Source organism: Penicillium hordei (assembly GCF_028827395.1).
Source record: "Penicillium hordei strain IBT 12815 chromosome Unknown utg000006l_segment0_segment0, whole genome shotgun sequence".
Classification (NCBI taxonomy): domain Eukaryota; kingdom Fungi; phylum Ascomycota; class Eurotiomycetes; order Eurotiales; family Aspergillaceae; genus Penicillium; species Penicillium hordei.
Window position 1 is genome coordinate 2,075,081 of NW_026623147.1, and position 15,672 is coordinate 2,090,752.

The 15,672-nt window shown below is 46.9% G+C and overlaps 7 protein-coding genes across 7 annotated transcripts; 4 read left to right on the plus strand and 3 right to left on the minus strand.

The window, feature by feature from the left end:
• Nucleotides 1–1,182: 1,182 nt before the first annotated feature.
• On the plus strand, nt 1,183–2,664 carry N7537_011448 (nucleic acid/nucleotide deaminase domain-containing protein; the record flags this gene model as incomplete). The annotated part of the gene is made up of 1 exon (XM_056902502.1): nt 1,183–2,664. The coding sequence occupies one exon, from the start codon at nt 1,183–1,185 to the stop codon at nt 2,662–2,664; it is 1,482 nt and encodes a 493-aa protein (XP_056747789.1).
• A 2,093-nt stretch (nt 2,665–4,757) lies between these two features.
• On the plus strand, nt 4,758–4,954 carry N7537_011449 (uncharacterized protein; the record flags this gene model as incomplete). Its single annotated transcript, XM_056902503.1, is given in 2 exon segments — nt 4,758–4,793; nt 4,808–4,954. 2 exon segments carry the CDS (start codon nt 4,758–4,760, stop codon nt 4,952–4,954), a joined length of 183 nt encoding a protein of 60 aa, XP_056747790.1.
• Nucleotides 4,955–5,354: 400 nt separating this feature from the next.
• N7537_011450 (uncharacterized protein) lies at nt 5,355–6,271 on the plus strand (the record flags this gene model as incomplete). Its single annotated transcript, XM_056902504.1, is given in 4 exon segments — nt 5,355–5,553; nt 5,571–5,785; nt 5,839–6,044; nt 6,091–6,271. The coding sequence occupies 4 exon segments, from the start codon at nt 5,355–5,357 to the stop codon at nt 6,269–6,271; spliced, it is 801 nt and encodes a 266-aa protein (XP_056747791.1).
• A 1,835-nt stretch (nt 6,272–8,106) lies between these two features.
• Nucleotides 8,107–9,029, plus strand: N7537_011451 (aminoglycoside phosphotransferase family protein; the record flags this gene model as incomplete). The annotated part of the gene is made up of 2 exons (XM_056902505.1): nt 8,107–8,136; nt 8,190–9,029. The coding sequence occupies 2 exons, from the start codon at nt 8,107–8,109 to the stop codon at nt 9,027–9,029; spliced, it is 870 nt and encodes a 289-aa protein (XP_056747792.1).
• A 1,260-nt stretch (nt 9,030–10,289) lies between these two features.
• On the minus strand, nt 10,290–10,817 carry N7537_011452 (uncharacterized protein; the record flags this gene model as incomplete). Its single annotated transcript, XM_056902506.1, has 1 exon — nt 10,290–10,817. The coding sequence occupies one exon, from the start codon at nt 10,815–10,817 to the stop codon at nt 10,290–10,292; it is 528 nt and encodes a 175-aa protein (XP_056747793.1).
• Nucleotides 10,818–13,667: 2,850 nt separating this feature from the next.
• On the minus strand, nt 13,668–13,943 carry N7537_011453 (uncharacterized protein; the record flags this gene model as incomplete). The annotated part of the gene is made up of 1 exon (XM_056902507.1): nt 13,668–13,943. One exon carries the CDS (start codon nt 13,941–13,943, stop codon nt 13,668–13,670), a length of 276 nt encoding a protein of 91 aa, XP_056747794.1.
• Nucleotides 13,944–14,196: 253 nt separating this feature from the next.
• On the minus strand, nt 14,197–14,655 carry N7537_011454 (uncharacterized protein; the record flags this gene model as incomplete). Its single annotated transcript, XM_056902508.1, has 2 exons — nt 14,197–14,424; nt 14,476–14,655. The coding sequence occupies 2 exons, from the start codon at nt 14,653–14,655 to the stop codon at nt 14,197–14,199; spliced, it is 408 nt and encodes a 135-aa protein (XP_056747795.1).
• Between the last annotated feature and the right edge of the window lie 1,017 nt (nt 14,656–15,672).

Here is a 15,672-nt window from a genome sequence, read left to right on the forward strand (position 1 = left end):
TTGTTTGGATTAGCGTATCATGTGATTAGGGTTTGAAAGACGATCTCTCTGTTCCTGACATGGAAGGCGAACGCGGTCGCTACTGTAGAGTCGGTGTTGTGACAAGAAGAGGTAGGTATGATGTTTGAGGGTCGTCAGTTAGGACAAGAGGGAGTGGTTGTAGCGGCCATACAAAGCAGTGCAAATCTCATCAGCGCCTAAGCGCCCACGGGCTTTTCAGATCTAGTCAAATCAGCGTCGAGCATCCCAGGCGAGGCGAGTCACATGTACGTCGTCCGTAGCCTCACCATAAGGCAGCTGAACAAGCTACCCTCATACACGAATCTGATCTAGAGTGCATACTATATCTGATCGCCATTTGCCATTATACAATTCTGATGTAGCCCCTGAACTATCGCCTCTTAAGCGCCAAGGAAATTCTTTTTCAAGAGCCGTTTTACACCTACGCTACAGGAAAATCTAGACGTACCGCCAAGACAAAAAGGGAGGGTGATACGGAAGTACCTTGCCAATCGGACCGCTCATAATCAGCAGGGATTCGTTCCCATTGGGCTCTGCATAAGGCGGGCAGAGACCCCTGCTGCTTACACTACAAACAGGTAAGGCGCCTGCGCCGAACGACAGTGGAGGTCCGCATATCCGTCCTACTAAAGTATACTAAGATCTCATCTAGTCTCAAGAGTGCCTTTCTTTTGGTCTCTCATATCACTTTGGGACTCGCACAATGAACTGTGAACCGCATATTGCTGCAGTGGTTTGTGCGGAGAATATTGCTCTCAATTACTTGCTGCATGAAGTTCCTGAGCCACCGCAACAAAAGCCCACCGAACGTTTTCGAGGCTCTGAAAAGCAGTACATACTTTCCTTCTCTAAAGAAAAGGAACTTGTGGAGGTCCTCTCCTTTCTTGCCAAAACTAAAGATGGATCGGATTATATCCCTGCCATGTGTGTCGAGCAGGACCCCAATGGTGCAGCAATGAAGTCTCTGCTGGCGATCAATAAAAAAACATATTCAGATGGGGATGGCTTACTTCAAAGTTTGAAAACTGGATTTGAGAACATTTTTCAAGTACTCAAAAAATCACTATATGGTTCGTTAGTCTCTGCCATTTGTTGTAGCGTCTGATTCGAATTTAGCCAGAACGAGGCAGCTCCACGGAGATCACGAAACAACTTCTAGAGATGATTGTGCAAATGTGCTCTTCTCGAATCGCTTCTAGATTGCGGCTCACTGGCAAAAAATGGGAAGACTCCAAAGCGTCCATCAAAGACATTCTGCAAAAAGCAACAGAAGGCACTCGGCAAATACTTCCCCAGAAGCTAATTCAGTTCAACCTAGAAGAAAGCCTGTCGATATTCAGAGCAGAATCCAAAAGCGTGATCCAGTCCGTCAACGCATGGTCCAATCATCGTGTTTCGCATCGTCTCAATGACATTGTGGAAAAGATGTATCGATTAAACAACATACATGGCTTGCAGCAACTCCTCCATCTGATTCCCTCTGGTCCCACAAAGGTGATCAAGGAGGCAGCCTTCACAGCTACTCTGCTCAACATCATTCGAAAAGTATCCAGATATAAAGAAGCCGCTCAGGTGCTTCATCGCATTGCTAAGAAGTTTCCTCTTGTCCGGAACATTGAGATTCAACTAGCAACCCTTCCCCAAGAGGCTTTCGATCGACCCCATCACCCGACGTACTCGCCGAGTCTTCCAGCCGTGCTGTCTCGTTTGGGGAAGATCAATGGTAAACAGTATAATATCTCCCAGATCTCCCGATTCATGAAAAATGGCAAGACCAAGAATCCGAATTACCAGTTCTCTGAGCAAACGAATAGAATTCTCCAAGAAGCCAAGATCCATGCGGAGATCCAGCTAATCGCCTACTGCGAAATTCAATCGCCTCCGCTGTTCCCGCGTGCCATCGCTTCCAGCAAGGATGCTTGTTTCTTGTGCCATGCATTCATCCAAAATCATGACAAGATGCACACATCACGCACACATGGAAGATTGTACCCTGGTTGGCGTCTGCCAAAGCTTTTGTCTTTCACGACGCTGGAGCACCGATTCAATGAAATCCTAGTGGACCACGCTCGACAGACTATCAGAGCTCGAGACAAAGGTCAAATGGGTGCTCACCCCTACCCGAATGAAAGTACCTTACTTCCTATGTTGGTCTCGGCGTCGACAATGAGCGCTGTACAAGATCCGGTCGAAATCACTACGGGAGCGGTGTCGCTTTCTGGTGTCTCTCCAGGCTCCAGAACCGTGGAAACAGCGGTCTCAACTGCAAATCCGCCTGGGGATTCTAAAGTATTCAGTGGCTGTGTTCTAGCGCCCAGCGACCGGTTGACTGGCATCATAACTCCGACGGCGCCATCGCCGTTCTTCCTGGCTGGCCCTCTACATATCCACCTCGAGATGGAAGGAAGTTCGACTTCCGAATCCATAACAAGGGGTCTTTCGCTCTCTATTGAAAGAACGGACGTCGAGCAGATCATAAAATTTCCTACTGGGTCTCTAATGGTGGACGTGGTGGAACTAGAGAGGGATATGACATATGCCCTCCCGGCGGACGGGACGTTCTGCCTCACAGCTCACGGTATCGCAGTGAGAATTGAGTGCAAGCAATGGAACGGGTTATACACCAGCCTTCGGGAGAGGTAAATCTTTTGCTGAAGTTAAGAAGGGACGAGCAACGGCCGTGGTCCGAGGCGGATCTAAAAGGGAGTATAAGTTCAAGGAGCTCTATTGCCTGTCTTACTATTTTTGTTTCCGCGGCTTTGTTTGCTTTCCCTCCTGTTGCTGCTCTCTTACTGTATATAGGGTCATGAAGCTGACTGCGACTGAATCCAGGTGATTATGTGCACCGACAATAACTGTAGAGTGACCTTGCTTTCAACCGCTACGTGTTGGGTCTCTCAAGCTTAATGCTGGACAAGGAACGAGATAGCGAAGGCTCGGCCTTCTGGAAGGGACACGCAATTGATTAGGACTGTTTAAGAAGATTGTTTGTCCGGAACGGCGGTGGGTGGCGACTGACCTTGGGAGGAAATACTGCTTAGTAAATCTTACTACGCACCCGTGGACCAATTGGAAATCAACCAGTCTGAATTGTTATAATGCCCCTAGCTGGCAATTTAACTAACGTATTTCACATGCGAGCTGGACACACAAGCGAGCTGGACACCCCAAAACACCATAGTAAATGCGATATATTCTACACTGATATCTCAACAACCACGGTTTTATTTTATTTTATTGCCTGCCGATAACCATTGATAAGGATTTTGAACACTGTATATTAATTTCGAAGAGATCTAAAATCTACAAAGCTGCGGTATCGAAAATTACGTTGCCAGGAGCTAGAAATATATATATCTCTCAATTATTAAGGGATAGAAATTCATTAAACTCTTCCTAGAGACTAGATGCCACCTAAAAAGTATTCTTTTATAAGGATAAGTCCCTATAACCTATGATTGTTGTGATACTATGTTGTAATTTATCGCATTTGTGTCCAGCTCGCTTGTGTGTCCAGCTCGCATATGAAATACGTTAAGTTAGTTAACTTAACTAACGTAGTTCCTAGCCGATCGGGTCACCCCATTTGAAATCGCGTATTTCTAGCCACCTACCAATAGACTACGACTCCCATAGGAGTTGGCAAAGGTCTAGGAGCAATATAGGCGCTATAAAGTGAACACGGATACGGAGGCAAAGGTTTAAATTCTTTGATAAATGACCTTAGAACAAGTATATTAAGGGCGATCAAGGCAGCGGGATGGGGATAAAGGGTATCAAAAGACCCCGGAAGAGAGGGCGGATAAGGTATCTTATAGGCGCTCGATTAGGCTGGCCGAGAAGGAGGGGGCCCTAAATTAGGATGCAGAGGGGAGCCATTTTCGGCGTCGTTTGGTCGCCAGTGGAAATAGGGGGAACAATCATTGAAGTCGAGCGTCAACAGCTGGACAAGAGGATAATAACTAACGGTGCTGGTTGGGTACAGAATAGGGGCCAGTAAAATGGAGCAGGCGGTCAAGCAACGGCTCGCTGTCCAAAGTTACGGGTGGAAAGGCGGCCGTTTCTGGCGCCAGAGGTTGTCATTTTCGGCGTCGATTTCACAAGTCCCTATATTCTAGATGTAAACGGCGGACCTGTGAATTACTGTATCCGGTTAGTTTTGCCTTTTTGGGTTTAGCACCCCAATACGCCGTCACGTAACCAACCTTCAATGCCGCCGACACAAAAGACCTGTCTTCGCTGCTCCTCCTCCCTTTCTCCCACTTTTCCATTATTCTGCCTCTCTATCTTGCACTCATCGCCGCCCCCTTTCTTTTACTCTGGCCCCCACCGAGTACTGCACATGCTTTTAGCCCGACGCACTGCCCCTTTTATTCTACCGGAGATGTCGCTCGATCCGACTCTCTGGTCGTTCTGACCAGCGTGGGCTGCAATGCTATCCAGTCGCTGAGGAGCAGAAACACTGGGATGATCCAGCCATCCACCGCATCGCATGATTGTGTGTCAATACTCTATTTTCCAAAGAACTCTACAAAGACATCTAGACCGCTTTCTTTCTGCTGGTGAGGCCTTCCCGTTGGGTGTCTGTTATTCCGCTGACCTCCCTTGTTGCGAAGTCTCCTAAATTGTCCTTGATGCTGCATGCTCCGCTTTATCCGCCCCATCTCAGGCCCCACCTGAGGTTACATTGCACAGCCCTTGGCGTCGCAGATCTACTCTCGTCCGCTTGTTTGCGAATGCCTCGACCTCTCCGGTCTCTCCGCACCCAATCGGTGAATCTTGAAAGAATACCACGGCGATGCGAGCTAATAGCGAAAATACCGCACACTCGCCTGACCTCGGTCGATACTGCATCATGCGGCCAATGCTGAACTGCAACCGCGAGAACCATGCCACGATCGTGCCGTCACCTACCGAATGGAGAGAGGGCTGACGACTAGTGTGGGCATATGCCGCAAAGGTCATTAGCGAGGGTAGTGGGAATTGTTGCCGGTGAACTACAGCCCGTGGTTGTGAAACTGGTGTGGTCTCGCGTCTTGGATGCAGTGGCCTGGATTGTAGGAGCTGGCATTGTAGGAGCTGGCCGAGATTTTCTGCGGTGGGTAGAAGGTGGATTCCGCCTCACGGGCGACCGTCGTCTATAAAGAGACTACAAATCCACCCAAGTTGCAAAACCAGAATTCAAGCCCCCTTCAAATTCTCCTCTCCCCTGCACCTCGTCCCCTGTCCCCTATCCCTCATCCCCGGTTCCGTGTTCTGTGTCAGCTTCCCTGTTTTATGAGTGCCCACAATCACAACATCCCGAAGGCTTTTTCAGCCCTCTCTTCCACACAATGTCAAATGTTAGTTTTCGCCTGGAATCCTTTCCAGGACAAAGTCTTTGCGAGATTATCGATATTTGCCGCTACCCAAGTCCTGTTTTGATGACCGCCACCCCGCCTCTCTCTAACCCTATCGACCCCGTCTCAAATCCAAAAAAGTCGTTCCTACAAACCTGGCCAGCATCCCCTTCCTGCCCGCCCCCCATTGGAGGTCTGCTTGGATGGCAGTCTACATTCGGACGCACAAACCACTCGACACGAGCCTGAGGATTTGGGCCGCGCCCCCTCCTGATCTCACGCTGAGACTTTGGACTCTGAAGACATTTTGCAATTGCAAGATATACCAGGCACCGAAGACGTTGATTCTGCCACGATGCCCGATAATGTTTGTCTGGGTGCTAAGCATCGATCCCCTGGTTTCGGATCGTGACTTGGAACCTGCCGTTATTGCTGGTCAGCACCACCTCAAGCTGTCGATTCTAGAAATACTACCTAGACTGGAGAGCTTCCAACCACTGAAACAATCGATACCGCAATCCTCGACGAGCATGTCTTTCTAGGTGGTGAGCAGATCCAAACAACGGAAATTGCCACCGACATCGCAACATGTCTAGACAGATATCTTGGAGTGCTCCCGCTCTCTGAGTCAAGATCCACCTCTTCAATTCAGACGACAAATTGCAAAGGGAACGGCGGTTCCTGGTCGCCAGTCCAAAAAAAAAAAAAAAAAAAAAAAAAAACGTTCGAGTGCTGGGAAGAGATATTCGAAAGTTGGTGCCGCCCGGTCCAATAAAGGTCTCCATCGTCGCAGCAGCGTTTCGTTTCCTACCGTTCATGCTCAATTCTCGGCCCTTCCCGTCGAAGACCGGCTAGAGTTCCTGTCCTGTTATTTGAGGGTGCTTTGTCTCATTATATTTGTACGTCTTTGAGCACAGATGCCACTGTATCAAGATGCATCGCAAACCAATATTCAGGCATCACATACGACTGTGGCCGGCCAAGCCCAAATACCGAACTAGGCGATACCCAGCATACCTCTTGTACGAGAAAATGTTTATGATGGTCCGTGGAAGAAGTATCTTTATTGGTGAAGCTCAGGGAAGAACAGAATCTTGCTTGGTCGGAGGTGACGAGACAATCTGCACAGAACTTCGCCAGGAGGAGTAAAGGGTCCATACAGGTGTACTGGAGAACGATGCTCAAGAAACAGCGGCGAGCTTTGGCGGATGCCACGTAGGTAAACAAGCTGAGGACTGTGGGTTGCCTTTGGCTACTTCTATCAATATTGTACGGTTGATTATACTGTTGCAACAGCCAAGGAGCTGTTCAGACGTAGAGGAGCGATGCAAATCGAAGTCAATATAGTAGGGGGTTCGCTGTCTGGCGGCGGGTAGTGGCCCGTCGGGGCGGAATGCGTCCAGATGTTCACCAGCTTACTCACCCCCTTGGCTGGAGTGGATTCATGCCTCAGGCACTAATGACATCAACATGCTTTTGGCCGTTTGGTAGGCTGACGTTCAGAGGCCCTTTGTTTCGTCGTATACAGTACTGGTGAAAGTTCTCCGGTCCCCTCCGAGGGCTCGGAATGGAGGTGATTCTTACGAGCAGGTTGAAATCATTTCTTGCCAGAGACCTGGGGGGTGCGAGGGTATTATGAAATGCACGGATCTGCGCTTTAGGTGGGGAAGGGGCTCTCAACTAGCCAATCTTTTCAGTCCTGCTGTACTGCAACCACGTTGTACACCTTTGCACGCCCTCCTTAAAACGCCTGGTTTATTAAACGTTTAGTCACAATTTCACCGCCCGCCAATTTTCCTCATGTTAGAAGTTACGTTGAACGCTTGTTCCTAGGTACTCTCTTAGTCGCCCCGGGGATCTATAGCTCCTAGGAGTGAATAATATAGCTCCGAAAAAGGAGAAGTTCCGTCGCATTGTCAGGCGAAATCACTGCATTGTAGACGTATCCGTTTGATTTGGATGGTATGGTTGACACAGAAGCTAGTAAGGGTGCTTAAACAGGAACGAAATAGCATAGGCCGAGAATGCTATTCTCTTCCTTTACTAAATTTAAGCACATCTTCCCCATACCATACGTCGGTCCAGCCTTACTCCAAGGTGGAGAAAGGAGTGACTGCGAGCCAATCATAAGTTAGAAACGCTTTGACCCCAGAATAAAGAAACCAGCAATGTTCTATGCTTGAGCCATTTAACGGTTTTACCAACCAAGCTATAGCAAATTTTCACATTTAATATACAACAGCGATCAAGATGACCATATACAGCCCGTTTATTGTAGTATTCAAGCTAGGAGATTTGCCTTGCTTGGGTTCTTGTTGCAGTAAGTAACGCATACAAAGTCAAGAAACGCCTCACAGTCAGATTTTTGACAGCGCCTACAGTGCTGGCGAGTGAATCTGGGTGTAGCGCAATCCATTATGCACAAGTATCTGTAACTATCCTGTCTACTATTATTAATCACGTCATTCGCCCAGGGCTGACCAGAGCCATGACAACGGGAGTTCCGTTAGCACGCTTCAGCCCGTAACACGATTGGCTCTCGGTGGCAAGTCAGAGCCCCCCCAGTTAGTTGGCAATTCCGGTGGTTGTAAGCTCTTGTAAGCAGAACGCTACGGGTAATGCTAACAGATAAGATGTTGGATCGGAAAAACTTCTATCCGGGGTTTCTTTATAATCCTGTGCAGCCCTTGAAGGGGGTTCGTCCCTCTGCAATAATCCCACATTTATTGCTATCTATCTCACTAAAATGGAACTATCAATACGCCCAATAGCCCATGTATGTTTATTCATAGTTTGTTGAATACCATTTACTGACATGTCTACGCCAAGCCACAAAGTCGTGACCCTGATGGATTTTTTCCACTTGATGGAAAGGACCTTAATTCCGTCACAGATGAGGCTCTGGCAGCTCTTCTCACATCTTCTCCTATCCTCCACCAGCTAGGTGGAACGACAGTTGTGCGGCTTTCAGAGACATTGATCATGAAGGGTGGCGGGAGTGTCATGACTAGTGAAGCGGAAATGCTCCGTCTTATTGCTTCCAGAACCACCATTCGAGCCCCAAGGGTCTATCGCTCATTTCAGGTCAAAGATGATACACAATATTTTGGTACATCTGGGTATATTGTGATGGATTTTATCCCAGGTCAACCACTGGATGAGAGCTGGAACAGCCTATCCCGTGACACTCAAGGGGAAATCGCTGCGCAGGTTGCTGAAATAATCCAAGAGATGCAGTCCATTGAGCTTTCACAGCCTGGTCCCACTGGTGGAGGACCAAGTCGGGGTCGGTTCTTCACAGATTATAGTGCGGGGCCTTTTATGGACACTGCTGGAATGGAAGCTTGGTTTAACCACAAGCTAGATATCTGCAAAAGGGTCCATCAAGCCCCGAAAGACATTCCGCCATTCCATTTTACCAAGTTTGTCCTTACACACAACGACATCAGTCCTCGAAACCTGATCTTAGATCAACATGAACAAGTGTGGTTGATTGACTGGGCATATTCTGGTGCATATCCTCCTGTCTTTGAAAGCGCGGCATTATCAATACAGCCATTTTTCACTGATTTCAATGAAGCGGTGTTATCCCTTATTCCACGTTACCCTGAGGAGGAAATGCAACTTGATTCTATTGCATATGGATTAACCACCGCGGCATTGGCCTAAGGGAGGCTTAAATGGAAGCGGACTACACCCGTCAGGGCGAACCCTATTAGAATTAGCTGGTTGAAGGAAATTTAGTTGGACAACAATGACATTAAAAATTTGCTCAATGCTAGAATTCCTCTTTAGTCGTTCGCTTCTAGGGTCGCATATTTAAAACACGTGCAATTTCTAATTAGTCCACCTAAAAAACAACAGACTTCAAGCATCTCATTCGCCTCCTTTTTCCCTCGGGGACAATACTACCTAGAAGTGGAGATAGGAGTCAGGGTCAATGATATCTAGTTTATTCCCAGAATAGCGACACTCAGGCCAAGTTATGCTGGAAGAACACAGTACTGAAATTATTGTTAGAATGAAAGGCATTGGTCGTGAATTGAACAGGCCATACGCGAAACTATCTCGGGCATCCGCATCAAAGCAAGCGAATATCATCAATGTATTCACCGGGACATTGTGGTAACCAATGGGTGCAGTAGTGTATTTCCATCGCCAAATGGGACAATAATGATTCCCGTGTGATACATACGCACAGCCGAATGGCGGGCAGGAAGATGGAAAGCTGCTTGCTTCAGTTCGTGAGGGATCCTGAAACGGCGCCCAGAAATGAAGTTGCTTGGAGACTCATCAGCAGACCCGATGGAGCCGCCTACGAACCGCCTATTCATTTGTGGGCAAGGTGCAAGAAAATATGTAACGAGAATCTGCAACAAGTGATACAAATGAACGGACTAACTAACTCAAAGCATTAAAAATACCGAAAATGGAGTGAAGACGAAAGTTCCTACATCCCGTATGCCACACCCTGGGACTCACTTGTTAGTCCCAGGGAATCCTCATGCTCCCGGGATTCCTGCTCAGGAGGCCAGGAACCGAAAAGCGCATGTTTTTTTTTATCGGTTGAAATATTTTCCAGCGGGTGACCCCACTGATCGCCCACTGGCACAAAGCGCGTCTGGGAACTATACTGTATGGCTCAGAAACTTATCCGCATGCTAAGTGCTTTACTACCATGCCTAATTTTCACGGTAAAGAGTTCAATGATTCAGCTGTATGTAATGACAGTTTCTTGTGGGTGGTGAAACCTGGCTCAAATTCAAGAGAAGGGAGGCCGCAAAATAATGGTGGGCACAAGAGTGAGTAGAAAGGACTGTGGGTAACAAAGAAAAGTGTGCAAGATAGCAAGGAATGGACCTGGTGGCCCGAAAGAAAACAAACAAGAAGGAAAAATATCGGGAAAGTGGGAAAGAGAAAAGGTGAGGCTCATTGGTAGTAAGCCCCCTGGTCAAGGGGAAGTGGTGTCTGATCTGGCCACAGCTTGAGAATTCCTGCTTTTGCCGCCGCAACCTGGGATGCGTTACCGACAAACTGAAGTTGGTATAAAAGATTAATCTGATCAGTAGTCCAGCATCTGCACCCAACTCCCATTGCATCGAATTCGTATTTATGACGCCCATAGCGAGTAAATTCCCCCCAAACTTGCCCCACTGACAGTCCAGGGGCAACATCGAGAATAAATTGGGCCTGGGCATCAGTAGATATTTCATAAGGCAATTCTGAGATGATGAGGTTGGCCTTGGAGCCTCCCCGAAGGACCGAGCTCGGAACAGTGTGGCTTGGCTGGCAATCGATTCGAACCGAGCTTGCGGGGGATGACGAAAGGTAGAGGCACCAGTGATTAGTACCCCCTGCCTTTCGATGTGGAACGGCGAGGATGCGCTTCACTGGCATAGCCAATATTTGAGCCTGGCGACTGGCAGGCACATAGTGAACGGGCTGAAAACCAGACATGGATAACGAGGCAAGACTAAAATGATAAGTCAGAATGACCAAACTAACAATGAAACAACAATACAGAACTCACAGAATTTGAGAGAAATTGTATGTACAAATTAGATCTTGCGGGCCAGAGAACACAGATGGATTGTGAAGGAAGTTGAGGAAAACGCGTCCTTTTAATAACCATAGATCCGAAATGGAGGCCCATGTTAATTGTTTAAATAAAACTAGTATAAGTCGTTTCATGAGACGCCCATTGCCTTACCCATCGCATAGGCGTCCGAGGATTGATGCTCCTCAGTCCGGCGGTTAGCCAGGTCCCACTAGATAATCACCTTTATCTTGCCTGAGAATTTTATATCGGTAGTTTCAGCCAATGAGAAATGTAAAATGCACAACATTTTCCATTATGTAGTATTAGCGCTTGGGTATGAGACCGAGGCGGGGATTGGGTATGTGCACAGCATTTAATTGACACACACAGGACATACTGTACTAAGATAGGCACAAGCCAATAATTTTGCTACTGTAGGCGCTGAACAAAGCGCCTCAACGAAATGCGATATTATAGGGCTAATGTTTTATTTTTGAGATTCTCCACTAAGTCGATCCTTTCCAGTATGTCCCCCAGAAAGTTTTACCGAAAATAGAAAAAGATCGTTGATTGTTGACCAGGTCTCTAGGCCTTTGCTCCTGTTTTAGACCTTTGTAATCACAGGCGATTATAAGAACTATATCTGAAGTCTGCTCATATGAGATCAGACTAGGTGGGAAATGCATACCAATCATAATGCTAGACTAAGCGCCACTAGGTGTGCTGTACACCAGGCACAGTATATCAGCTTCTCGTGGCAGGTGGTGGTTAGCGAATAGCATGGGATATAGCCATTATGAATCTAAAACCAACCCCCTGCGTCAGATTGAGAATGTAGAACGCGAGATCACTATACGGCTGACGGAGTTCAGGCGACGGGACGGCCCCTTGTGCGGGGATAAACTGCTGATTTGGGCAATATGCAGCCAGTTAGCTCGAGACCCCGGAAGGATGTAATCGCATGCATATGTGAGTTGTGTAAGACCGTACATCCCGTACTAGGGATAGGCATCATCACAATCTCGTGTTTTCTCACAAACGTACCGAAAGACCGCCCCGATCAGCGCGTAGGCTGATAAGAATAAGCCTAGACCCTCGGTTGAGGGGTACACGACACGCCACAATTTTGAGAGACGTTGGCCTGGGCCCTTGACCCACCTATACACGGGAATATAGCCAATCCTCGGCCGCTTATCAATCCCCGCACAGACATACAACGTAGGCACCCAAACTCAAAGATCCACAGTTTAATGGTCAACATTGAACTGTGGAGTCATCCTATCGACTCCACTTTGTGATGTTGAACACCGAGATGCGGGGATTTGTTCTGAATCTTACAACATCGATGCTGTGTCGATGGAGACCCAAAAGAAAGCTTGACACCAAATTATTTCATTCCTCATCAAAATGGATCTCTTAGTAGCCTTGGAGACAATACGCAATGCATCCGATGCCATCCTTCACTGTCATGCTGCGCAAACTATTCTGACGCTCAGGAGTGTCAGCCAACGCCTTCAGTGCAGGCTATCCCCCGATTTCCACGCTACTCCCTGGAACCAACCAAGCCCACCGTCTCCTCCACAATCGCCTCATCTTCTCGAAGTTGCTGAAACACCAGCACTTAGAGGCCGGCCTAGTGTCTCTTCCCAATCACTGCTTCAAGTACAAGCCGAAGTCAGAGACCAAATCGCGGTGCTATCATCGCCATCACAATCAACTCAGGTCTCTGTTTCGCATGTTTCTGCTCAATCGCCCAGCACTCCCACTACCCAGTTGATACCGACTAGGGAGACATCTCCATTACAATCAACTCATGTCTCTGTTTCGCATGTTTCTGCTCAATCGCCGAGCACTCCCACTACCCAGTTGATACTGACTAGGGAGACACCTCTTGGCGTTATACCTCCTAAGCCGATTCGTCCTCAACCTGATAAGATCACTGATTTGTTGGGCCGTATAAAAAAATCCGCACAATGGGTTTTTGAAATTAGTCAGCCGCCCTTCAGTCAGGTCCTATCTTGTAAGCGAGACATAAGAGAGGACCTACGACTGGAGCATGTCAGGCGCCTAGAAGGTGATCCAAATCTTGACCATAACGCAAAATTATTGAGAATTCTTGCAATCAGGTCCATGGCATTGGAATTCACAAATGAGGAGGTAGCTGCCGAAGTGTTTCCAACGAAGCTCGAGGAAGTTTATCGGCATGCACTTTCCCAAAGCCCTTCCAAACCTCGTGTCTTTAATTATAACACCGAAGAAATCTCGACGAAAGCGAAATCAGCGGGTCTAAAACATTTGGTATTCGAAAAAGTCATTGCACACCGTTTAAAAGAGTGTGGTCTACCAGATATGTGTGATGCCGTTTCTGCTATGTGTGGGCTGCATATAGAGAAATTCCGAAGGTTTCCCTACAATCAAATGTTGGGCTTTGCGAACATGATACTGTCACAAGAGACACAAGTTATGATTTCGGACAGTAAAATAAATCTTCTCGACCTTATACGATATCTGAGCCCATGGTTCCAGCAATTGCAGGTACATTATGACCGTGAGTGGGTTCCTACGACAATTTCTGCTAATCATTGCTAAGTTACTACAAAGTGATTTACTGTAGGCCACCCGTCTCTGTGATCGATTCAGGCAGACATAAGTTCCCACAGCCTAACCGTACCTACCACCCGGATAATGTCGTGGGTCCACGAAGCTCGGATGGCTCACGACTAGATAGCAATGAACTGCAATTTGAGGATTTCGAAATTCTTCAGGATTTAGATTGTTTCCAAGACACCGGAGATCTTGAAAACTTCAACCCATTGCAAGATATGGATGTCGATCTTGAAAACTTCAACCCATTGCAAGATATGGATGTCGATCTTGAAAACTTCAACCCATTGCAAGATATGGATGCCGATCTTGAAAATTTCAACCCATTGCAAGATATGGATGCCGATCTTGAAAATTTCAACCCATTGCAAGATATGGATGCCGATATTGAGAACTTCAACCCCTTGCAAGATATTGAAGGTTTTCAAAACCTTAATCATTTTCTATTTCCCAGTGTGCATTCAGACCCTGATGCTGACGAAACACTTCCGGACCATACCCAGTCTACGCCGATGGTGTCTATTCCCAGTTAATATAGCTAAGTGGATAATCAACAAAAAGGTCATGGGTCATTTCTCTCCTCTTCAACCGTATGTGCTTATTGGTTTCTTGAAATTTCAGTTTGAATAATATCCACAACATACTAATACAAGTATATATCTCCATTTGATACACATGTATCATATGTTATTTTTATTCCTGCTTATCTGCCTCGAACGCGACGAAAACAACATCAATTTCCTCGCCAGAGAGCTTCGGAGTATTTTCGATGTAGCAACAGTTATCCGGCGGTATTTGTTCCCCCGGGGGATAGAGAGTTGGTGTTCCATTTATTGGGATAATTAAAAGTTGTTTCGTAGGATAGTCCGGGTTCTGTATATTCGCCCCTCGGGAGAAATGGCGCACGGTGCAGCCAACCACCTAGAAAAGTTCATTAGCAGCTTATAGGATGACAGATATTGGCGCACTCACTTTCGAGCCTTTGGGCTGGAAGTGCGTTTGCATCGATTTGACATATCTCAAAAACTCGTCTCCTTCGTACCGCCAGCTCGCTGACGTTTTGTTCGAATGTGTCGCGGTGCCTTTCGCGATAAGCTCCCGCATAGTGTCAACAACTTGCTTGGATATTTCTGAAATAGGTTCGAGACGCATTTTGGATGAGCAGCGTCTACCATCTACTGATTGATATTCTTGATGGTTCAAGAGCGGGGTGAAGGTGGGGGAAAGACTCAAATGCAGACCGGCCTAAGATTGGGTGTCCAACCACGTGACCCGTCACGACTAATAACCTCGGAAATAACTGTTTTCTCACGACTCTACCTCGAGAATCAAGAAGATTAGAATCAATTGTTATAGAAAATTACCCTCTATTTAGAAGAATAAAATATAGTATGGCCTTTTCTCGGGACTACATATATAAATGTCCATTTACTACCCACGAATGGCTCAATCAACTGAAACCCCTTTCACCGTGATATCCATTTCATCTCCAAGTTCCAATAATCCAACCGGATTTATACTGTTTTTTTTTATCCACTGCTCCATATAATTTATCATTGATTCAAATGAAGAATACGACTGATTCAACCCATGGTAAACCTCCAAGGATATAACAACATATTTATTTGTTGCCTACCTTCAATCGCTTCCTTCGTGGGAAAACCAAAACCGACGACATTGCCAATCCCAAGAAAACAGAATTTCAATAAAAAGGTCGATCGGCCAGTATAACAACCCTATTGACGCTGCTCTGCTGCCTGAACCCTCTCCATATTTGCATCACCAGAAACAGCCATTGGCTTGCTAAGAAAACATCATGGATTGTATTCCAACTTGCTCGCTACGAAGACTGCTTCCCAGCTGGATTGATTATTTTCTCTTTATTCAAGACGATTCCCCGTCCGTCAGGGGAAACCAAGAAGAGCAGAGCGCAGAAGGCAGAAACATAGAAGCTATGAACCCTAATTCTAGATATTATCCACCACTATTTCACGGTAGTATTCCCTACCCGAAAATACATATCACTAATGTGCTCCTTCGTGTATGCTAAGCACGCTTTTCTTTAGATACCACCAGTCAGCCCGCTCCCACCCCGTCGGCTCGATCTTGGATGAGTGATACCAATATTCTTCCAGACCCCTTCTCTACTCCAAGTCACCTTCAGATCCC